The sequence below is a fragment of the Sorex araneus genome, chromosome 11 (genome assembly GCF_027595985.1).
Source record: "Sorex araneus isolate mSorAra2 chromosome 11, mSorAra2.pri, whole genome shotgun sequence".
Lineage (NCBI taxonomy): Eukaryota > Metazoa > Chordata > Mammalia > Eulipotyphla > Soricidae > Sorex > Sorex araneus.
In genome coordinates this window covers 28186341-28211739 of record NC_073312.1, presented here as the reverse complement: position 1 = coordinate 28211739, position 25399 = coordinate 28186341, and the positions used below count along the sequence as shown (strand labels likewise).

Genomic DNA, 25399 nt, shown 5'->3' with positions numbered 1-25399 from the left:
GCTAGCCTGAGGCAGAGTTTAATGCCGAATCGAGAGTGATCAATTTGAATGCCAAATTGAAACCAAACACCAGGGTCACCCATCTCCAAGTTCCGTGGTTCCCCTCTGATCGCAGCACGTGATTCAACCCCCTCATAATACCCATAAGCAAGTCCTTTACCTACTTTTCCAGTCCCTAAGAACCACTTCTGTTCCCCATCACCTCCCTTCACGTCTCTAGTCATGGTTTCCTGTAATCTCAGGGCTTTTGAACATGTTCACTCTGTCTGGAACCTTCTCGATGACCTGTGCTCCCCACATCCCCCTTTACTCCCTTCCGGCTTCCTCTTCCTGGTTAACTCCTACTGTCCACACCTCTAGGATCACCTGACTCCCAGTCTCAGCGCTCATCCCATGGAAGTGAGCCTGCTAATCGCCCATCTTTTTCTGCACCTGGCCAGAACCCCTGTCTGTTCTGCCCACCCTACACCCCCTATCCACTAACCCACATGACAGGTGTGTCACAGGAATTAATATGAGCATGTGAATGAATATGAGCACCGACACACTGTAGCCCAGAAGGTAATTAAACATGCTGCATCAAATGTCACCGATTCCTTTCCTGACAAGCAGGACATAAGCAGATACAGCTGCATTCTGCTCTGGTCTCAAGTTTTTGGTCACTGAACAATGAGTGAGGGAGGGAGGAAAAATGCTCGGAGGGTGAAAGAATGAGGAAAGAGGGAGGAAAAGGCAGGCGCATAAGAACAGGTGTGCTTGGGTGCACGCATGTGCTCCAGGATAACCACACAACCACGCTCCTGGCCCCTAGCTAGGGCCAATGTGCTTGTCCCATGCCACTAGAGGTCACTCTTGCTCCACACAAGGACGTCATAGCGTGGGTTTGGCCCGGCAGGGCTGCTGCGGCGCCTGCGGCTGCACTTCAACAGGGGACAGCAGAGTTCCCTGAGCTTGGTCCTCCAGAGGAGCAAACCACAGGAACCGTCAAACAAAAACTTCCTCGCAGTCCCCTTAGCAGGGGACCCCACCTGCAATGTGCCTGGTGTGAAGGAAATGTAGCGAGGCGGGCTGCAGTTCCTGCCGGGAGAGCTGCCATCCCGCCCGGGTGCTGGAGGAGGGACGCGGGCTCAGGGTCAGCGCAGGGCTCCTGCAGCTGGCCCGGCCCACCCGCCACGCTTCCATTTGCTCATCATAGCCCCCGAGGCCCGGGTAGGGTTAGGAAGCTGGTGCCTGCAGCTTCCTGCCCTCTCCAGTCGGGTCAAACCGGGAGCCAGCTGGGGTCAGAGAACCACAGGGTTCTCTGTCTCTCTGTCTCTCTGTCTCTGTCTCTCTCTCTCTTTCTCTCTCGGTCTCCATTTTTCTCTCTGTCTCTCTGTCTGTGTCTCTTTCTGTTTCTGTCTGTCTGTCTGTCTCTCTCTCTGTGTCTGTCTCTTTCTCTCTTTCTCTTTCTTTCCCTCCTCCCAATCCCCTCCTTTTTGGGGTTATACCCTGCGATGCTCAGGGGTTTCTCCTGGCTCTGCACTCAGGAGTTACTCCTGGCTGCTTAGGGGACCATATGGGATGCTGGGGATCGAACCTAAGTGCAAGGCAATTCTCCCACCCCCTCTGCACCCCCTCTGCACCATCACTTCGGCTCGGGGTCCTGCTTCTCTTCCCTTGCTTGGGACAGGCTGTGCGTTTAGGGTCACTTAATAAAGGGGTTCTATTGAAATGCCTCTCCCCTGCATCACCCCCTCCCATCATTGCCTACAAAGGGGAGGGGGTAGCAACAGCAGATTAGTGCCCAGCAAGTCCCAGCTGGGCAAGGGCTGCAGGGGGCTCCCAAAGCTCTTCTTGGGGTACTGCGTGGGGAGGGTTATTCCCCCCACCAAGTGTGTGCTGAAGCTTTCCTCCTATGTGCTTCCGGCCCCACCTGGCATCTGGTAGACTCTGTCCCAAAGCCTGCTCTTCCCTCGACAAAGCTGCAACCATTTCAGCCGGCCCCCATGGCTCAGCCTTAGCTGTGTGCCCGCTGCGGGATTGCTCTCACTCTTGATTTCCAATAGCACCAACTGCCGTGCCTTTCATGCCTAGGAAAGTAGTTCAAACCAACACTTGCCCAATTCCACTCCACTTTTCTGGTTCTCATGTGGTGGTCTGACACTCCAGTCCCTTTGTACTTTCAGAGGGGAGCTTGTAGGAGAGTAAACACTGCAGACAACCATTTCCTGGCCTTCCAGAGCCCATGATGTGCGTATGGAGTCTCGGAAACATTTTGAGGTGGTTAGTTCATTTGCCCTTGTCCCATTTTTTAAGGGACATATTGAAATGATGATTTTTCCCCCTAGCTTCTGCTAAGCAGAGAGAAGAGGACTTCTGTCTGCAAAGAGCACCGACAGGGTGAGGGGCAGGTGGTCAGGGATTGAGGCTTCTCTGGTTTGCAATTAGGTTTGGAAGTCACGATGTGATCTGTGTCTCCTCCAGGTCTGGGCAATAATGATCCAAGCTGTAATGAGACTCATCCGTGTGCTTCTAATGGCTCACGGTAACTCCGCACGTTTGGCAGACAAGATGTGAGCTGAGCTCAAAAACCTGGATTTATTATACTGATACTGTTCGTGTCTAGCAGCAGAGGGAATCATCTGGGGGAAGTTTGAGAAGAAAATTAGATTCTGTGACCATCTCAAAGCTCCAGGTCTTAGGCATATCACCCTCCAACCCCAGGACACAATCAAGCAGCTATAAAAACCAAGGAGATGCTAAGACGTGGTGAAAATGGTTGCCTTTCCATTGTACAGAATCAATGCCATGGTTTCTTATATTCCTACACAGTATGCCAGGGGCTCTGCTCATATCACTGTAGTTCATGTGTTGCACAAACTCGGTTGTAAGAGAAGAAAATCCCACCTGCTAATACAGAAAACAGAGACACGCAAATGCGTAGAGAAACACAATACAGTGAAGATATGAGGAGGAAAGGAAAACTTTGGTTGGAACAACCATACAGTGGGTAGGGAGTTTGCCTTGCACGAAGGTTTGATCCCCAGCATCCCAGATGGTCCACTGAACAGGACCAGGAGTAATTCTTGAGTGCAGGGCCAGGAGCATCACTGGGTGTGACCCCAAAAGCCAAAAACAACAACAGCAGTAACAACAAACCCTTCAGCCTGCATTACAAGGCCTTCTACTTAGACTGGCTAATTTGGTTCTAATATAACTCTGTGATATTTTACTCTCACCCTGCAGAGTAGACTGTATTTTCCTCATGCAAAATGATGACCCCTGATCTGCCCTGCAGAGGAAAATGGGTCTTGAACATCATAGATCTGAACGTTAGTGAGATCTCTCTATTGCTTAGAATTGCCATCTGCCTGGATTTCCTATCACCACAGCTCATCTCTTTGGTGCCTCCCCATTGATGCTCAGTCCTAAGAAACGCCCTGATTCCAGGGTAAGAATTGATCTCTCCCTTTCTTATATTTCCACTCTCCTGAAGACACCCTCTTATGGGTCCTCTTACAAGGTGATAAATAAAAGCATCCTCTGTGGGCGGAGGCCAAGGAACTGCAGCTTGAACTGTGTGGGACTGGAAGAGGTAATAGTGTGTGTGTGTGTGTGTGTGTGTGTGTGTGTGTGTGTGTGTGTGTGTGTGTATGTGTGAGTGAAGCATTTCTTTTACAGATATCTCTATAGGTGAAATGAAGAGAGACACTTAAGAAGGCAGAGGGATGTGTGTGTGTGCGTGTGCGTGTGTATACTTGTGCATAGTTAAGATTTCCCTAAAAGCCCACAAGCTATACCCATTCATGGCTGTAAGGCTAAGACTCCCTGGATATCTCTTTAAGGGTATTAAATTAAAGAGATAAATATCTCAGTTTTATTACATTCTGGTATTGTGCTCTGGCATATTCTGAAAAGTGAAAGGTTAGCTGTCCTAGATGGCAGAAGCTCTATTCTCAGGTATACAGATGCCAAGGCATGCAGTGACCGAATCACTCTTGCCAAGACGAACTGAGATGAGACAGCTGTCAAGCGATAGCTGACTCCTGTCAGTCGGTTCACTGTTGCCCTAGTCCTTTGTCTACAGTGAATGCCATCCTAGCTGCTGCTGTTAGGTTTAAAACAAAACAAAACAACTGGGACCCAAGCTCTGGTGTAGGAATAAGTTGGATTCGGACTTCCCGTTTCCTGGAGCTTGTGCTCGTCCTTTCTGCAGCCTTTAGAAGATGTGAGAAAGAGGGAAGACAAGATGAGTTTTTCAGTTGGCCAGAGCCACATTCCTATTCTGCTTCTACCCCTGAGTCTAGACTCAACTGCGTGGAAACAAGTTAGCTTTGTCCTGAAGTCTTCATTAACCGATGTTTCCTCTGGGTCATCTGAAGCAGAATGGAAATCTCTGCCGGCAACCAGAGTTCCCAAGTAAGCGGAGGAGGGGAGGGGAGGCCACAGGCTTGATGGACGGCAGCTATGCAGAGACATTCCAGCTGGTGTGAGTGAGCTGGAAGAAAACGCATTTTGGAGCCGAGAACAAATGAAAAACTCTCAGAAAATAACAGTGAAAACCCTGGATGCCTAAACAACTTGGTTTAAGATGTCAAGTCGCTGTAAAACAGAAAAGCATTTTCTAATCCTCTAATCTGCAAGTGATCTGTATATTACTAATCTGGGAGTTTAAACAAAACAAACAATAAAGCCTTGGGGAGCCATACACATCCTTCCACACAGACGCAGAGAGCCCCCAGGGCCTTGTGGCATGTTCACACCTTGGGTGAAATGGCTCAGTGCCTGAATGAAAAATAGAATCTAGGGGAAGTCAAAGATGCAAATCAACTGGAAACTTGTCCCTGTATTTTCCAGAGGGGTGATGACTCTCAACTTGGCCACATACTTGAATCATCTGGGGAGCTTTAAAAAAAATACTGATGCCTGGGTCCCAACCCAGAGAGTTTTGTTTAATTGGTCTGGGATACCATTTGGGCATTGTTTTGATTTTTAAAGTTCCCCAGGTAATTTGAAGCTTACCACAGGCTAGGGGTGGATGTTTAGGGGTGAGAAGTGGGGGTAGGGGCCCAAAAGAAGAACACTCTCGTGGAGAGGGCTGCTGGAATGTGCTCTGCATGAAGCCCTATCACTAACAGTATTATAAACCACACTGATTAACTTTCTTTCAATTAAAAAAAAGATGATTGAAATATGTATGCAACTTTAACAGTACGACCACTGATTTCTTTCTGATAGTATTTCAAAACAAACTCCAACTATGTTAAAGAAGCAAATATTTAAAATGAAATGAAAGAGAAACTAGAAGATAATAAAATATTTATGATTACATATATACCCACACAAGTAGCACTGTAGCACTGTCATCCTGTTGTTCATTGATTTGCTCGAGCGGGCACCAGTAACGTCTCCATTGTGAGACTTGTTGTTACTGTTTTTGGCGTATCGAATATGCCACGGGGAGCTTGCCAGGCTCTGCCATGCAGGTGGGATACTCTTGGTAGCTTGCCGGGCTCTCCGAGAGGGACGGAGGAATCAAACCCAGGTCTGCCGCATGCAAGGCATACTCCCTACCCGCTGTGCTATCTCTCCAGTCCATTCTGTTCCTAGTACATGTATATAAAACTATTCCTTAAATTCTCAGAAAACCTGCTTTTCTGTTCTTGTCTGCTTTTTCCATCACACCCAGCTGTACTTGGGCTGTTCCCAGCAGAGCCTGGGATGCACCCTGCCCTCTGAGTACAGAGCACGAATGCTCGAGTCCTGAGCCTTCTCCCCAGCCCAGGAAAGTAGCTTTTAAATGAATCCAGGGGGAAAAGGGGGGCCAGAGGGGACAACACGCTGCAGGGTATTTACAGCAACTTATGCTATGTAACTTCACTGATAATCACAAGCAAATTATCAATTCCTAACTCAAGATCAATAGACTTTCAGTATTAAAACTTTTAGTCCAAGTAGTAACATGAATTATGTTGCTTCAAAATCTTCTCACTCATAACCCACATAACTGAAACACCTTATAAAATAAATGAACGTCTATAGTAAAATACTTATGAAATGATTCTAACAGTGGCAAATTCTACTGACTTGGGGCTTGGGGGGGTGGTCCTAAGACCATGGGTCAGGGGCACATTCCTTCTCAATGCCTGGTGATGCTCGGGATGGCACCCAAGCCTCCAGCATATGGACACTAGACCTTTAGATGCAATCCAGCCTAACTAAGCTTGGAAGGGACCTCGGTGCTGAATTCGCAAGAAAGAGTCCCATAAGTGTTCCAGCTGTCCCACCTACCGTCCTTTGCCCAAATCCCACACAAGTAGAATGCAAAAAAGGTAATAAATGAATAAATAAATAAAAATCCCTAAAACTACAAACCACACAAAGTACGACAGATTTTTTTTTTTCATTTTGGGTCACACCTGGCAATGCACAGGGGTTACCCTGGGCTCTGCACTCAGGAATTACTCCTGGCGGTGCTCAGGGGATCATATGGGACACTGGGACTTGAACCTGGGTTGGCCTCGTGCAAGGCAGATGCCCTACCTGCTGTGCTATTGCTCCATCCCCAAAGTGAGACAGATTTAACTATACAAGAAGGGAAGATTTCTGTTAAGTCAAGATTATAGCCCAAAAGTGAAACTTTTGGAGGAACAGGAACAAAATATAGGGGGAAAGATGACAATAGTATAATAGGTAGCAAAGGGGAAGTTGCCTTATATTAGAAAAATACTTAAGGTTATTAATATTCCAATAGAAAAATATTGAAGACAGAAATTCATAAAAGTGATGCTACTAAAAGACATGAAATTTAACTTTATTGACCTCAAAGAATGTACATTTTAAAATGCTGTTTTTTTTTATTTTGAAGTTAGCAAATATTTGAAAAATGTTACTGTTTTGTTGTGATGTAAGTGTAATAACAAATTACCTACCCCTCTGACCTCTACAATAAAGCTGGTTTGATGTAAGAAAACGTGCATTTCATCATATGTAATAAGATTATATAACTCAAAAAAATTCCAAAGTGACCAGAATTATGAAACAAGGATGTTTGAAGAACAGCTGATGTTGCTGAGAGGGGAGATTAGAACTCCAAGGAGAGGAGGACATGCTGAAAAAGAAGGTATAGATGTGTTTTACTTAATTTTTCTAAAGCAAGGATAGCAAAGGAAGAAAATACCCTTTGGACACATAAAAGGAGTTGATCTGTCCCATAGCCAGAACTGTCCAGTCCTAGAGGGGGCTGACTCATGGGACAAAGAGGCTCATTAAACAGATGAAGACAGGCTAGAACATCAGGATTAATATAGAAGAACTTCCTGATCTCTAAGCGTACTTCCAATTTTTTTCTTCCTAAAGTAATTTTTTGAACAAGTGCAGCATGTTTATAGAGTGGTTTATTTTGAGAATAAACTGATTTAAATGATTCCAGACAAGTGAAGATGATGGAAGACTTCAGGGAGTACATCTGGTCGGCCAGAATTTGAAACCTCCAGGTACCAACTAATATTGGCAGTACAGAACTTGAACGTTTAGATGTCTTGAGTCTACTGAGACAAATGGAGTAATGGGTCATTAGGTTCAGAACACAGGGCTTGAGGGTTTGTTTCTGAGTGTGTGATTGCGAAGTCTTGGTATGGGATTTGTAATCTCCTTTTATACTATCATTCCATTTACACTATGATATCTGGTCCCAAACCAGAAATGATGCTTCTTGTTTTCAGAGAGATATTGTGGTGGCTCAAGTGGTGGTCAGTTCACCCCCTTTTTCACACTAGCCAAACTCTACATCTAGAGATGAAGGATAATAATGTGCTCTATTTTAACAGGAACATGAAGTTATTTTTAAAGTCTTAGCACCTGGGAGTTGAGTATTTTCAGAATTGTTCTGTTTGGCTAACATCAAATGACACCTCTCTAAAAGCATGTAGTTAGATGCCAATATTTTTCTTTGATACAGGATTTAATAAGGATGAAATCAAAGCAAAAGTTATATCCCAGAGGGATGGAAAAAACAAATTCTATCGAGAAAAAGCAAATAAAAAGATATTTTGTTCTTCATAGAAGAGGCAATAAGATTGTTGGTTCATAGGAGTCTTGAAATTATTTCAGCTAAAATCATGGCAACTAGAGGAGAGACTCATGCAGATATGAAATATAAACATTTAATATGAGACTTATTAGACCCAAAGCAGAAATGCTAATCACCTTCCAAAGGCACCACACGAAGGCTACTTCCTGTTAGTTGTTTCTAATTATGGATATGAACTTTGAGGGCAGGGACCCGAGAATATCCTTCCCAATACCCCACAATAAATAGGTATTATAGGCCAGGTGATAGGAGGGCCTGGTATTAGAGTGGATCTGAAGACATTCTAATTTGGTGTGTTCACATTCAATTTTACATTCAGACTATTTCCTAATTTGCCTACTTGAGCTTCCTGAGTTCTATGGTTATAGTACCACATTTTGCCCAAATTAATTTCCACTGTAAATTACACGGCTGAAAGGGAATAAATTGCATATGGCATGAAGTAGAATCTCAATATAAGTTGATAAGTGATGGAAATATCTACCATTCAGATTCCTTGGGATGCCTTTTCTGCCAGAATATTTTCCTGAGAGATATCCTCTGTGGATGGACACAGTGAACAGCAGGAAAGCTGGCAGAGAATGCATATGGGATCAGCATAGGTCATATTGAAACTGACCTTTATAGTCCTCAAATTAAACCAATTTACAGTCACCCTCAGTATGTAATTTTGTTTGAGAAGAGAATTTTAAAAAATAAGGGAAGTCTCCAACATTTTTGAGTAAAAATCTGCTTTTACTAAAATTTTGTAACCGGGAAATAAAATCTGAGCATCTGCTCAGAGAAGACCTTTTAAACAAGCATCTGAATTAGAAATGGTGAGGAAAAGCTAATGAAACTAGGAATTGTTGGCATAAAGAGACAACACAGCTGAGTAGACTAATATATTCATTAGGAGCCTAAAATGGAATGAACCTGGGCAGTACCATGACAAAACTCAGGGTTTTTGCTGTCTATGTGTCAATCTCTAATTTATAGTTTTTATATTATCGCATTGTTGGGGTAGCACAGTGTTGAAGAAAGCTTATTGGATTTGGGATCAAGAGAACCAGATGCAAGGTACTTTCTCGATCTCCTAAGAGTTGTGGGACTTCAAATCACAGAACCAACATCATTGAAATCATGAGACCTAACTTTAACAACCAAACTTAAAACAGTGCCTGTCAAGAGGGCAGACTTGCAGGGTAGGAGGGTAGGAGAGGGGACCTGGGAACACAGGTGGGGGGGGGGGAGTTGATGCTGGTGGAGAGGTCAGTGGTGAAACATTGAATGTTTGAGGCCCAATGGTTAATAACTGTAAATCATGGTGCTTTAATAAAATGTAAAAAGAACTTTGGAACTTGAATAAGTCACTTAATAGACTTAGCTTCTTAAATTATAAAATGTGGGGAGGGGGAAATTATTCTACTTGCTTCATGGTAATGCTAAGTTCATAAATGAAATAGTGGCTATGAAGACTCTTTGTTCCCTCTAAAGTCCCACCACCCATGGGAACAGTGAGGTCTGGTGCTCTTGTAAAGGGAAGTGTTCAGACAGGATTAAGATTGTGAACACTTCTTTCCCTAAAGCTCTTTAAATGAGCATTTTCTGGTCCAGATGGCTGAGCCATAGACTCTCTGAGGGCAGGGGAATGAACCAGAATACCTCCAAATGTCATTCTACCCCAGGATTCTTCGCATCTGTTGGCTCCCTCAGGTCAGTGTGTCAGAAAAGAACCAACGTGATGAAAATTGTTTCCTTCTTTTCTAATTTTTGGATAATTTTCTCTCCAATTGGAATTGAAGAAGACACATAGGCAAGAATACTGGGGTCCGACTAAAACACCTGCTCTTGGTTTGATTTTTCCCTAAAAAGTGGGTCCCTTTACTAATATTTTCTGATGTAACTTAATTTATTTGGCCTCAATTCATGTTAGTTTTATTTTTGTTGAAAGACATCAGGGATACTTATATCTTGGGAAGAACAGATTCCTTAGAGGACAATGTTTATTGATTTGTGATGACATGAGGTGTTGGATAAATTCTTTACCTTGTAGCTTTCTTTTTCCCTTGGCTTGTTCAGAAAGGCAAGAAACTAGGGAGGAATCTGCTCACGGCGATTTTCTGGAGAAGAACGAGCCCCACATAACCACACCGCCTCGCCTCGTGTGGCCTTCCATGGGTGAAGAGGTTACTTTGCTCAAGACCAGATCAACAGGCTCCAAAAGTGAAGTGTAGGGGGCAGGAAGGGGGAAATGAGGAAGACGAAGAGAAGAGATTACCAGTCTTTTAGAGTATAACTGGAAATGGCAGCCTTTAAGAGCAACCTTCCACTGAAAGAGGACTCTCAGAGAGCCTTTGAAATGGCTACTCTGAGTAATAGGACACCTCCTGAGAAAGCCCCTCCTCACTGGTCCAGGCCGGTGTAGGCAGGCAGGCAGGCAGAGAGGGAAGGCTCCCTCTCAAGTCAATGGCAGTAAATTTCCTGGGAAGTAATAGCCTGACCTTGCAGAGAACCAGGACCTAAGGCCTGATAAGACCCTCATCTGGCGCCTGCCTGCAACAGACCCAGAGAAGGTCCAGCAGAAACAAAAGGCCAGGAAAGGAATTCCAAAGACCATAATACTCCCAATCCCTTGGTAACCTTCTTAGCAATGGACCTACGTAGAAGCCCCAAGTGGGGGCAAGCTGGAGAAACCTGATAAAAGGCACCTGGAACAAAGGAAGGGCCCACATGTGTTTCCTGAGCCCATGTGCTGCTTGTGCCCACGTGGCTGAGCACATCTCCCCCTCTTGAGATGTGTACTTTCATGCTTTTATGTCTGTTGCTGGGATGTGTCTAGGGGCTCTCTCCGCCCTTGGAGAAGCCCGTGTTCTCTCTTGAGCATGTTGCTCTCTACTCTCTCCCACTTTCTCTCCCTCCTTCCCTTCAAAAACTCCAGATAAAATCTGTTTTACTTCACTGCTTGTCTACTCCTGGAATTCTTTTCTGTGAGGCAAGACAAGAACCCAGTAACCCTCGGTTCTGGGTGGCAGAGGCGGATGGGGAGAAAGTGACCTCCCTGCTTCACACAAGCCACCTGCGGGGCCCACTGACATCAACACCACATGAGACTTTGGAAACTAAGTCCATTTTGAGATGATATTTTTTTAAAAATGACACTGAATCCCTGATTTTCTGTAATTTAGAATATATTTAGCTCAATGTTTTCTGCCATGCAGCTATGAAGAGAGACCTTCCAACTTACCTTCTTTATCTCCTCTGAATGAATTCTCTCCATTTTCTTCAAAGATTACTTGAAGCATACCTGCGCCAGATACAGAATACCCTTCCCATTGTAGTTCCCTAAACGTTTTCATTCTCATATCCTCTAGGATGAAGGGTATCTACATTTTGCCTGGGTCCTAGAATGGGTGGATTCTCTCTGAACTAGGAGTTAAGAGTTGAACACCAAACTTATGATCAATACACTTACTGGGATGAGAACAAAAACGATTCTTATAGACCGGTGACTCGTTGATACCTGACGAGAGGCTCCAAGGTGCCATACCTGGCATATCCAAGTCCCACATTCACAAGGAGGTACTCCTCCAGAGATTTCAAGTATGTCAAGCCCTGATAAAAATTCTAAGAGAATAAGAATCCCTTAATGCTTTCAGCAAATCAAAAAAGTTTGCCGTGACCTCCCTACTGCTGAAATGTGCCATGATTACTTGCTCTCTATCTTCCTCTCAGTACCCCCAGACAAAAGCAATTACAGGTTCCTCTGTTCCCAGAACTTTCCAGCTTCTTCTGGGTGAATACAGCTCCAGGCTGCAGCAAGGAATAAGCAGACACAGAACACAGAATGTGGCCCCAGAGGCTTATAAAAGAAAGAAGGAGACACTAAAGGCTGAAATCACTTCCTAGTATTTCCTTTCATCCTTCCTGCAGAGTTTGCTGCAATGAAACCACACCCTTCCTGTGGGACCACCCCCCCTAACCCCCCACCTCAGAACCATTGAGGTCTTGCTCTGATTTGATAGTTAACTGAACACAGAGCTGGATGAAACACAAAATGAGCACCTGGTGGCCGCTGCCCAGCACCTTCAGTTCAAGATGTCACAGGCCAGCACCAACGGGGTCTAGAACAGGTGGTATGACAACCGCAGTAGACTGCAGGCAATGAGACGTAAAAAGTAAACGAAGGGCCTGAAGTTCCAGAATGAAGCAGTGACAGATTTGGGGTTAGACTCAAGTTCTTGTGCCTTCCAACCCCAAACTCTCTTTAATAAGGCGTGTGTGATATCAGACATGCATGGCCGTATTTGTTTTTTATATGAGTCTATGGATGCATGGGAATGTGAAATTCACATTTGTAGAAGCTCCCATTTCATTCCTGTGCACTAATTTGATTCTCACAATAATCCCATCTACAGCAGGTAGGGTGTTTGCCTTGCATGTGGCTGACCCAGGTTTGATTCCTCTGCCCCTCTCGGAGAGTCTGGCAAGCTACCGAGAGTATCCCGCCTGCACGGCAGAGCCTGGCAAGCTAACCGTGCCATATTCGATATGCCCAAAACAGTAACAAGTCTCATAACGGAGAAGTTACTGGTGCCCGCTGAAGCAAATCGATGAACAACGGGAAGACAGTGCTATGGTGCAGTACTACTATGGAGTGGAGGCTGATCAAGCAGAAAATGGCAGTGACTAGATTCTGATCCAGTTTCAGTTTCAGATCCTTGTGTTGCCAGCATTCTTCTTTTTCCAATTGCATGGCCTTAGGAAACCTGTGGAATTGAACCCTCTTTTCCTGTGCCTCTTAGATGTTCTTCAGAGGCTGAAGAACTCTTTTCTTTTTTAAATTTTATTGATTCACTGTGAGGTATAGTTACAAGCTTTCATGGCTGAGTTACAATCACACAATGATCAAACACCCATCCCTCCACCAGTGCACATTCCCCACGACCAATATCCCCAGTATATTCCCACTTTTCCCACCCTCCCACTGCCTCCATGGCAGACAATATTCCCCATACTCTCTCTCTACTTTTGGGCATTATGGTTTGCAAGGCAAATACTGAGACGTTATAATGTTTGGTCCATTATCTACTTTCGGCACACATCTCCCATCCCGACCGATTCCTCCAACCATCATTTTCTTAGTGATCCCTTCTCTATTCCAGCTGTCTTCTGCCCACCTGATCATGAGGCAGGCTTCCAATTATGAGGCAATTTTTCTGACCCTTATATCTATTGTCCTTGGGTGTCAGTCTCGTGTTATGTTATTTTATACTCCACAAATGAGTGCCGTTGAGGCTGAAGAACTCGTGAGAGCATGATGACAAGGGGAGGAACAAGACCATGTAACTGAGGTATATAACACAATGGTGTCCAGGGAGAGTCATTTTAGTCATTCTAAAGGACAGGGTCCAAACATCGGGAAAGTGCCCTTGGAGGAAGGGATATACAGGCAGGAAATAGGAACAGGGGCCTGTGCCTAAAGGGAGGGAAATCAAGTGCATAGAAGAATGCCGATCTCTGACTACCATTGCCTCTTGTTCATGGCTTAGCTTTAAGGCAATTATCGTTAGATCTTTTTATTATAATCTTACATATGTCTTATCAACACATCATGTAAAAATTAAAGAAAGCTCTGCTTTTGAAGAACATCTTGGGAGAATAATTGTTCCCTCTTCCCCCAGCTGTCTAGAGTTCCAAGTTAAGGAAAGGAGGAACAATAGGCATTAACTGAACATTTACTGTGTTTAAACTTTAGACAGAAGAGCTCATCTGTACTTTTTCACATGGCATTTTACAGGTGAAGAAACTGAGACTCATGGTTTATGCCATTTGCCAAGGGACACACAGCTGGAGAGCGGCCGAGCAGCAACAAGCACCATGGTCTTTTAGATGAAATCAGCTGGCCAGTGTCTTCTGCACAGAACATACGACCTACCTAACATGCTGAAGGTTCAGCTCTGAATCTCTCTGACTTAAGAGGGCCCTGAAACTGTCACAATCCCCGCCGAGAAGTTCCAACCCTCTGCCAGAAATGACTTTATTCACTGGCAGTGGGCAATTTAAAAGTGCTTAGGGGACTCAGATAATAAGGCCCAGTGTGAGAACTTTAGAGCTCAGAGGGCCTTTAAAGCAGCCCTGGAATTTTACAGATGATGAAATTGAAGCCAAGGATTAGGATTACAGGATTTCCCAGGGGTCACACGATTATTTAGTGAAGCCGAGACAAGAACTGGGTCTCCCGCTTAGGTTGAAGACCAGAAATTCAGCACAGGATCCCTGAACTACTGGGAAGTAGAGAGAGATGGGGCAGGGGGAGAAAACACTTGAGAGTTCTGGTGCTGTAGGTGGGTTTGAGAGGAAAGGAAATAGACACAATAGACACGTAGCCAGAAAAATGAGGCAGCATGTGAACCAACGATGAAAATACAGAGCTAGGGCGGGCTACAGAGACTCAATAAGTGACTTCCCAGATTGTGTTTTGTTCCCATTGCACATGCAGTTGGAAGCCAAATGCAAGCCACCAAGGTTGCAGTGAAACAGCGAACAATTATAGCACACATAGTTGTGGGCAGCTGTGGGAGAGCAAGCCACCTGCTCCAAGTTTACAGCTTTGTTAAACTTGGTAAACAGTAACATGGGATGGGAATGTTCCCAGTCTGCACAGCATCCCATACCCTTCCTGGGAGGCCTGGCCTGGGGAGGTGGGGTGGCCTTGCCCTTGCCTAGGCAGCCTCGAGCTGCCTTCTGTTGGAAGAGGTCAGTGTTGTCCACAGTTGCTAGCAGTGATGGAGGGAGGGAGGGAGTATCACAGATCATATATTTGTACAGTTTGGAAGGCACACAGAGCCCCCCCCCGGAATATAACTTTTCTCCTAACATACAGATAAAGAGGCTGAGATTCAGAGCAGTGATCGGCCAAAGGTAAAAATGGAAGGGTAGAATGGACTGAACTTTTGACCCCAGGAGGTTTATAGAAAATGACAGGAGGGGAGTCAGCGCATTGCAGAATATTACATCCTGGAAGGGACATGGTTTTCTCTACCTGTGGATTTAGTCGTCGGAGGACTAGAAAGCTCCATTAGCGTTAAGTGGACCGGAGCCAAGGATGCCCAACAGCTTGAAATGTGATAATCCTGCATAATGAAGAATTATTTTGGGCTTGGGATATGGTGGACATGGTAAAATACATGTCGAGGCATGGGAGAGGCTGTGGATTCAATCCCCAGCACTTGTGATGCTCCTGGAACCCTGACAGGTATGATCCTTGTGGCCTCTAAGCACTGCTGAGAGTGGCCCCTATTTTTTTTTAATGAAATGTCTTGCCTAGATACCAAGTGTGCCCTTGCTAAGAAATGTTTCATCTAGTATTTGACATTACAGTTGAGGAACATAAGCAAGCAGAGAGGGGCGGGGTAGGGGGGAGCGGGACAGGGGGACAGGGATGTCGACCAGGAAATACAATCAGCAGACCCTGATCCCATCCTGCCGAGCCCGTGAGAGGTCGTCAGGGCCAGAGGTCCCATTAGCAAAGGGCTAGCTCCACTTCCTCTCCCTCGGCTCCAGCTGTCTCTGCTCTGGACCGGTTTCCAGGCTGGCACTTACTTGGATTTCAGGCCCTCTTGCCCATAGGGCTGCAGCAGGTACTGGTGGACGAGCTTATCCCTGAGAGTTCCGGCCAGTTTGATTTTCTTCCTTGATCGGTGCAGGTTGATGATGAAAAGAGTGATGGACCCACGGACATAGTTGTGGCTGATATGCAGAGAGAGAGAGAGAAAGAGCGGGGTCGGGGGTGGGGGTGGGGGAAGATGGGAGCAAAGTGATCAGTTAGATGTTTCCAAATATTTTATAGACCACACAGCATGGGCCCAACCCAGGAGAGGACATTTATTTTGTGATTCTCAGTCACTCTAGGCCGAGAGTATCCCGCCTGCATGGCAGAGCCTGGCAAGCTACCCGTGGCGTATTCGATATGCCAAAAACAGTAACAACAAGTCTTACAATGGAGACATTACTGGTGCCCGCTCAAGCAAATCGATGAACAACAGGACAACAGTGCGACAATGCAGTGCTACAGTGTTTAAATAGAATGAATTAAGATAAAATTTTATTTTTTATTTTTTTATTTATTAATTTTAATTTTTTTCCTAAGAATGGAAGTAAAACATGACACTGAATACAAAAAATTGAGAAACACAAAAGAAAAACATTCTTAGTATTTCTAGCATAAGAATAAGATTCTTTATGTGATCTTAATAGCTTGAAATGATGATATTTTGGTGAGCATTATTTCAGCAATTCTTAGTTTATTACTGACAAATATTGATTGAGAGTTAATGATGGGATTTAATTAGTTCACTAAACTGTTGTATTAATTTGCATTTTTAGCACAATTCTACTGCATTGCCAATTCCTTTTTCCTGTTTTCCATCTAAAGTGACTGCTCATGGCCTTTGCCCATATTACTGCATCACTGTATCACTGTCATCCTGTTGTTCATTGATTTGCTCGAGTGGGCACCAGTAACGTCTCCATTCACCCTAGCCCTGGGATTTTAGCAGCCTCTCTTTACTCGTCCTTCCCAACAGTGCCACATTGGAGGCTCTTTCAGGGTCAGGGGAATGAGACCCATCATTGTTGCTGCTTTTGGCATATCGAATACATCACAGGGAGCTTGCCAGGCTCTGCCGTGACGCATATTACTATTGACATAAAACGATTTATTTATTAAAAATAACAATCCTTTCTATGCATGTATGTTGCAAAACTTCTTCCTTTTCTCCTGAGCACCTTCATTTGCTAGCATTGTATTTTGCTGTAGGAAGGTGAAAACCTTTTGAGGGAAATGGATCAATCTGCTTGATTCATGCTTTTTGCTACTCTACCTACCCCAGGATTAGAAAGCTATTCACCATTTCGGGATCCCTTTAAGTGTTCACAGGATTTTCAGAAGTCTAGAAAAACTATATGCCTACATGCAGAACAAGTCTCTGAGCATGTATCAACAAAACTATAATGATTCCCTTTTCTCTCATAGGAAAAAAGACTTTATTTCTGAGGGGTCCCTTAGGGCCCCATCTGGATGGGTTAATGAGAGGAAACAGGAAAAAATGACCCGGCCTTGCCTTTAAAGGAGAAGTTCAGAGAAACTCTTAAGTCAGCTTTGCCCAGAGGAAAACCTCATTCCTAGCAGGAACTGCACCTCTTGGGCGCTGGGCCACTCTCCTCACTTCTAAAGGTGTGATTAAGAGTTGAGGAACCAAGTTTAGGTCAACGTGAAAAATTGTTTTTATTTTTTGAAATAATACAGTTTTCAGGATTCATCCCTTAGAGAATTCTGGTCAATCCATTTGGGATGAGGGCTTGGGAGCCTCTACGGAAAAAAAAAAAAAAAGGCTTTCTGGGATATTTGGCAGATGGAGTGGGGTTGTGAACCTCCTGCCTAGAGCAATCCATTCAGGTTGTAAGGAGAATCCCCAATGTAGAGCTCTCTGGTTCTGTCAGGTCATTTTTCTTGTATCTGTAGGAGGGCGCATTGATGTATTTAGGCCTTTTGGATTCGTACATTGATAAATTATTAAATGACTCCTCTATCTGATCCTCTTCCTCCAGGCCCTCTTCTCGCTGCTCTGAAGTAGATGAACTAGGTTTTGGAGCCAAATGACTTAGGCCCAAAGAGAATGTACCTGAGCAGACGTGTCATTAGAGTTCTGAAAAAAAAAAAAAGAACACCCATTCTAGAACACCCGTTCTATCCCAGTGGAAACGTGCAGAATTGAGAAGGACACAAATTAACTACAGGTACTCTGAACCACAGAGTGAGGGGAAAGGTAGGCACGCATGGGGACCAATTTTGCTTAACTACAGAAAACCTTTTTGTTTTAACATCAAACAAGTTTCTCAGAGGTTAGCATGGAGGAGGGGAGCCCAGGGCTTGCATTTATGAGTTTCTCTTCTGGAGAGACAGAATGAGCCCTCAGAGACAGCAGAGGAGAAGGATGAGATGTGGGGAAGTGGTGGGTGGGAGAGACTTGAAATCACAGCGTGGCTGCAGGGAAAACACTCTTGTTAAGCTCGGAGGCCATAATCTGCTTTCCATTTACACAGCTCCCTGAGGGGAGACAAACCTGCACCGGAAGCCAGCCCAAGAGCAACGCGCAGAGGTTCTCATAGCACTCCGGGAGTCTCCTCAGGTAGGGACTGGCACTGGGTGTGGAAGATGGACACACCATCCTTTCCCCTTGCCTAGCTGATGGGTGATGACATGAAGCAGAGCCCTTTGGCTGCCATGACACTTTCTTGGCCGGGGAGTAGAGCACCAACTCCAATGACTATTGAGAATCCAGATTTCTGAAGAATATATATTCTCTTCCCACAGCATATTAATCCTGGAGATCCCTCTGTTCCCTAAGAATATGGGTCTGAAGGAAAATTCTGCTCTTGCATTGTTGTTTGGACCAGGTGGTCTTGGGTTCTTCTGGTGAATGACCTTCCTTGTCTAGTAGAACACCTGTCTGGTTCTACGTATGGCTCAGGGTGCTATTGTTCCACCAGTGGAGGTTTTGTAACTGCCCTTCATCTTTCTGGCTGTTCTTTGCTGCCTGACATCGTGGTCATGTTGCCATGGAAGGGAGAGGAAGTGAGTCAGGGTTGAGAGACTGGAACTAAAACAGCCTGGACAGATGAAGTGGGGGATGTCAGAGAGGGGGCACATCTTGACTTCCACAGAAAGAAGAGTCTTTAGTGGGACTTCAGGATGAGGACAGAGAAAGGAGGATGAGGCTTGGGAATCCATGGCCATTCCCAGTGAGTCAACGTGCCTGGAAACTGGGTCGGTCCATTGTCTTCAAACTGAATTCAAAGTTTTGGGTTCGGTAAAAGTCAGGCCATGTTTGGCCAAACATTTTTCCCCTAATTTCAAAGCCCCTGTGTATTTTAAGGGAAATTTAATCCACATGTTTCTGATTCATTTACACTTAACTCATCAAAATATTGTTTTGTAAGAGCCATTTGATGTCCAAGAAGCCTCAGGAACCTTTTTTATGAGTCTTTAAAAAAACTTCTGAAAAACAGGAAGTTGTGTTTTGCCAATAATAAACAAATTTGAACCCCCAAAAGGCTCAATTTTGCTTCAATATGTACAAGATTTCTATTGATTATGAACTTGGCCAAGGACCCCAAGCTCCACCCTAGAAACATACATTGTCTCAGTGGAATAGCTTACAGAAAGATTTCTTAGTCAGAATTTGTTTAGTCTTTGAACAGGATGACCCGTCAGGGAGAATGCAGTGCTGGTTGGGCCTAACTTGTTAATGCTAGAACAGAGAAGTAAGCACCTGTTGGTGTTGGTATGGATATCTAAGTTTTCCCCCCACAATTAATAATGAAAGGCAATTCTCTAGCAAGACAGAAATGCACAAGAAAGACAAGAAATGCGTAAGAGGCAGTGTGGTAGCCAAGGAGAGGGTGTGTGATCGCCAGGGAGACAATGAAAGAAATTTCTATACTGTATAGAACACTCGATTAAAATATCCTCAAAGGTCTTTTGCAAAAGTAAAATTATTCGCGTTATACATTTTATCATTTGTGCATAAGGCCACTACCATAGCCACTTGCCATGAGCATAAAGACAAATAACTGGCAAGATGCTAAGCATGCAACAAGCATTCAAGAAACACTAGAATTCAGGTATGCTATTTTTGTTATCCTAACTTTTTTCATGGACCTATTGCTAGTTTAGACTATTATCAAACTTCAGTGATTTAGCTCACACCTCTCTCTATATGTCTTCCCAGTTCACCAAGGAGTGGTCTTAGAGAATACTTTTTGGGAGTCGGTGTGTGGGGGGGGACTCTTCTGTTAGTACATAATTTTTCACCTAATCCCTGTTTGGCCAGGATGAATATTTTTCGGATTATTGGTCTACTTGAACAAGGTGAGGCCACCACGATGCCTTATGAACATTTCTGTGACACTGGCCTCACTGACAACAGATCAACCACATCAACGGTGTTTGATTGATTGTTGAGAAGGGTGGGGTGGCACAGGCAGCACCCATCGCTTCCCAGATTAAAGGAAATAGAGGCGCTCCTGTTCTTGTGCCTATCTCTCTTCAATAGCTGCTGATGTGAGGGGTGGGGGGAGACCCTCATTTTCAGCCATCGTGATGCTTCCCTGATGGGTTTGCTTTAGGGATCCAATAGGGACACTCTCTCACTCCACTTATTCTCATTTGGGCCTTGAGTGGAATGAGTTAGTCAAGTCTCTTCTTTTTCTTTCTTTCTTTCCCCAGCAAGTTTCTGTAGTGACAGGCCAAGGAGAGTAGAGGCAAGCTTGAGATACAGAGAAATCCTTCAACTCAAATGGTCGTAGTTATTTATTTTAGGTTTCATGATAGCGAAGGGGAGGATTCTTGGCAAATCCACCACCCAACCTCCTTCTGGTTGATGCGTTGATATCAAAGGTCAACATAGCTAGAACTATAAATCAGTAGTAACATCTCAACGCGGTATTTCTGCATTCATTTATCCAACACTTTTACTGGGGTCTTTTCAAGTCAGTGACTTGACTCTGAGAAATTAAGTTCACAAGAAATGAATTTGAAGTCACTGGCCCTGAGTTCATGGATATTCAGAATATTAAGAAGAGTAACTTCCCACGAGAATCTAAAAGAATGACAGAAAGAATACGAAGGACGATGTGAAGAGTGTTCTGTGAGAATACTCAAGTCCTTCTAAACCTCAGGGTTACTGACATTTTGTGGCTGGACCCTCAGACTGATAGCATAAAGGCCACGAACAGATCTGCTTCCCAAGAGTCAGAAGGTGCCAAGAACAATTCTTCTCCCTTGAAGCTGGGGGTCTACCCTTTTGGGTGGTTACCTCAGGCCAGGACAGAGACAAGGAATACAATGTGTCCTTGTGTGGTGATCAGATAACTTCAGTCAAGGCCATAAAGCAGCCACTCTCTGTCAGGCATTGGACTGAGCTTCCTGTTGAGCAAAAGGGATGTTGAAAGCCTCTGGCCTCTGCCCAACCCAGCCTCCCCTCATCCACAATAGACACTTGTCTCCACAGACAAGACAACTGGCCCCTGGCCCCTTCGGCTCAGAGTGATTCTTTGAAAAATCGTCTCATGATAAATAATGATAAAGCGTGGCTTGGCTCCTCTCTCATCAAGGAAGGGGGAAGGAGTGTCTGTGGTAACCTGACCACTAGCACCCTTTGTACTATCCACTCCCCAAGACCAGTCCTAGATAGGCCTGGTACGAGGAGGGTCTGGCTGGAGGCACTTGTTGCCCCTCCACGTGCACCCCTACCCCTCAGCCCAGGCTTCTCTGCACAAAGAGCAAAAGGATTCTATTTTCCGGGGCTCACCCCTCTGCTCCTTACATAGGAAATGGTGCAAGAAAGTCAGGGTTGGCCAGATTTGCGTTTGCTCTAGGCTTAGTTTTATGTTTTCACCTTGTGAAATATTAAAATATTAAAATATGCTTTAAAATATTTTAACATCAGCTGCCAAACTTTATAGAGTGATAATTATTACTTGTTTGAAAGATAACTCTGATGAACAACCAGTGCTTGCGAACTAAAAGAGAAAAAAGAAAAGCGCATATTATCATGTGGAGTTGCTGTAAGTCCAATTCTGTGAAAAGGAGGCATATGTTTTATTTAAACACCCAACCTTAAGAGGAGCTGAAAAGACTTTTCACAGGGAATGAAAATGGTGCTAATCTGGCACAAATAACTACCTTTGGGCACTCATTTCCCCCGGGGGCCCCAAGATTGGGACATACTCATGCAAGGGGAGGTTCCCTGCAGTGCAGCTCTCCAGCACACAGCGTTGAAGCGGAGACCTATTGCCTCAGCTCTGCTGGTGGGACACAGGAACAGATTTTATCTCTCTCCTGTGGTCCAGGCGTAGGCACACAAAAAGCCTCATGGGCATTACATCAACTGGCACAGAGAAAATGCTCAATAAAAATCTTGGATGCAGAAGTAAATCAACAAATGGCATGCATTTTTATGAACCTTTTATGGACAAATCCTCTAAGTGTGACAAAGAGAGTTTGTTTATTGCAGAAAAAGCAATTTACCGGAGATCACTGGAAACCTGCACGGCACAGATGTGGTAGATCCAGAGAGAGGGTTTGAGTAAGTCTTAAAGAGGCCCCAAGACCCAAACCATCTCGGTTGTGCTCTGTGATTTCTGTGAAGACTTACTTGTGGTGGTTTGTGCAGTGAGCATAAATCCTTAGTTTGTCCCGGATCACTCGGCCTGGCCGTGGCTTCCTCTGGAGTCCTGCCACGTGCACAGCTAAGACTTTGGGGCCGATGAGGCGCTTGTAAAGGAGAGAGAGCCAGTAGTCCTGGAGAGGAGAGAAGGTGAAGAGTCAGAGAGATTGGAGACTGTCAGATGTTCTAGAACAAACACAGGCTGGGAGGGGCTTCCTGGCAGGCATACCCTGAATCACTTCCATGGAGACCCGAACCCTGTGAATGTGATCCTGCCACCATGGGGCTCACCCTGCAGAGGGTGCAGTGGGCACTGGCTGAGCCCCTTTCAAAGGCCAAATGGGGACATGCTGGTGGAGTGGGACCAGAGACGCAAACACACCAATTAAAGTTTTCACATAAGATGGAGTCTCTGGTTTTCAACTTTCTTTCTTTCTTCCTTCCTTTTCTCCTTCCTTCCTTCCTTCCTTCCTTCCTTCCTTCCTTCCTTCCTTCCTTCCTTCCTTCCTTCCTTCCTTCCTTCCTTCCTTCCTTTCTCTTTCTTTCTTTCTTTCTTTCTTTCTTTCTTTCTTTCTTTCTTTCTTTCTTTCTTTCTTTCTTTCTTTCTTTCTTTCTTTCTTTCTTTCTTTCTTTCTTTCTTTCTTTCATCTTCTTTCTTCCTTCCTTCCCTTCCTTCCTTCTTCCTTCCTTCCTTCCTTCCTTCCTTCCTTCCTTCCTTCCTTCCTTCCTTCCTTCCTTCCTTCCTTCCTTCCTTCCTTCCTTCCTTCCTTCCTTTCTTTTTTTTTTTGCTTTTTGGGTCACACCTGGCAATGCACAGGGATTATTCCTGGCTCTGCACTCAGCAGTTACCCCTGGCGGTGCTCAGGGGACCATATGGGATGCTGGGAATCGAACCCGGGTCGGCCGCGTGCAAGGCAAATGCCCTACCTGCTATGCTATTGCTCCAGCCCCGGTTTTCAACTTTCTTTATCTATGTCTTCACTTTGACACTGTTATGTGAATCTCATTTACAGGTAGAGTGGAAGCTTGCCAATTGTTAGGACTGTCACTAACATGAAACTCCAAAGCACTGGACTCCAAATAGTGTCACTATAGACCATTAACCCTGGGGGAAGGAGGTGAAGTGACTCTTGGAAGCCCGTGCAAGTAGGAGGTTTGCAAACCAGAGGGCTGATTTTTCAGTCATAGTCAATGATTCCTAAAATTAAAACCTAGAAAAGATTCTTTTAATCACTTCAGGTGCTATACTCGATCAATAAATATTCAGTCTGGTAATCCACACAATGATTCTATGCATTGAGACTCTGTTTCAAACAGGGCTTCCTTATTTGTCTATGTGGCCCCTCCTCCCTCCAATTCTGGAATTCAGTGAAGTTATTCTCCAGTACACATGCTAATCAAGATCTTATAGACATTGGTCATGTCTCTACAATCTTTTAAGTTACGATAGTGTTAATGGTTAAGCTTTTGGTTTTCAAAGTTACTATGTCATCACCACCGAAGGTCAACTCCCGTCCACCACAGTCTTTGGGTCACTACTACTCCACCCCTCCCCCTTCAGCCCTCTGCCCCTCACTGACCCATTCCTCTCTGACGTCCCCTTTGGTAAACTAAGTTCAGTTCTTCTGTCAGGAGTCCAAGGCTTTGTTTTCATTCACCACTGTCCATTCCCTTTGTTTCTCCAGAGGCCGATATGAGTGAGATCATCCAGCATTTGTCCTTTTCCCTTGACTTTTGTCTTTTTTTTAAATGATATTTTGATGGGGGCAATTTTAAATGTTTATGGGAAAATACATATCAATACATATTGTGTTCTTTCATAGTTAGAAAATCCTTTCTCACACAAGGATGTGGACAATCTTCACATACTTTTTTCTAGTTTTTAAAAAATTATTATTAGAAATTTAACTTTTTAATTCATTGAAAAACATTTGTGTCTATGGTACTAATTTTTATATTATTTTATAAGTAATAAGCTGGTTGTTGTACCATTATTTAGTGGATGGCCTATCTTGTGAAGATCTTTTTCACAAACTAAGTTTCTATGTAATATTTTAAGGCTACGTACACCATGATATAGTGATAATAAATTACATATAATTTTGTCTATTAATTTCCACTGAACTCTCCATTTTTAAATCAATTTAATATTTGTTAAATTATGATTTAATTATACAATGTAATTACACCATTACATTTTTACAACAATAATAAATTATAATGGTAAACCATAGTATAATTTACATTTTAATAGCTGGAGGTTCAAGCTCATTTCATTGTAACTTCCCTTTCTTGGTCAAACTTCCATTAGTCAATCATTCTCACTTATTTGCCCCACTCAAACTCTGAAATTAATTTTGTTGGTTTTTATTGTTGCTGCAGAGAAATCTGAGCCTAGCATGACTTTTATTCTGTTTTGCTAACATGTTTGTTTTCTATCTTTTCTGTTCTTCCAGAATGCTTGGGTGTGTGTGGGGGGTGGATCCTGCTTTATCCTTGACATTTAACTTTTATTAGGAACGTGTCAACATGATTTTCCTGTTTAATTTGCTGGTACCCGAACAGAACTTTTGATCAGGCTTGACTTTGACCTGCCAGAACTTCCCTGAAATGCCATTTTTAATTCTGTTTCTTTCTGCTTACTCCAATCTCTGTTTCAGGAGTCTGTTAGATTTCTGTCCTCAGTTCTGTGCATCTATCATAGTCTTTCACATATTGGTTTTCCCCTCTGTGCAAAGGCATCCACCACAGTGCATATCCATTTTCTCCAGGATCATTTCTGTCATTTAATGTGTCCAGTGAGTACTTTAATTACTGCAACTTTAGTTTCCTTGTTTCATTTAGCTTCCTTGGTTGACACACATTTGAAATAGTTTTGCATTTCCTTGTGCACTTTGCACATGTCTCCTAGACTGGAATGCATGTGACTTACGTGATAGCTCTCAAGCATACGGGAACTTGCCACAACAGCCGCCCTAGAGCAACTAGTTATCGCACTCTTCCCTTCCCTGCTTTTGTGCTTTTTAATTCCCTGGCTTCATATTTTAGTTTCATCCAGATATTGGTTCCTGAACAGTACATTTAACCTATTAGCTCTACTTTAAAGACTGGTTTC

At 44.1% G+C, this 25399-nt stretch overlaps 1 protein-coding gene across 2 annotated transcripts in view; it reads right to left on the bottom strand.

The window, feature by feature from the left end:
• Positions 1-25399, bottom strand: part of HPSE2 (heparanase 2 (inactive)) — a 641446-nt gene that overhangs the window by 8209 nt on the left and 607838 nt on the right. For both annotated transcript variants that reach the window (XM_055119266.1, XM_055119267.1), the window contains 2 exons: positions 22273-22418; positions 15656-15802 (listed from right to left, as the gene is read on the bottom strand). In XM_055119266.1, coding sequence (XP_054975241.1) covers positions 15656-15802; positions 22273-22418 — 293 coding nt within the window. The remainder of the gene's footprint in view (positions 1-15655; positions 15803-22272; positions 22419-25399) is intronic.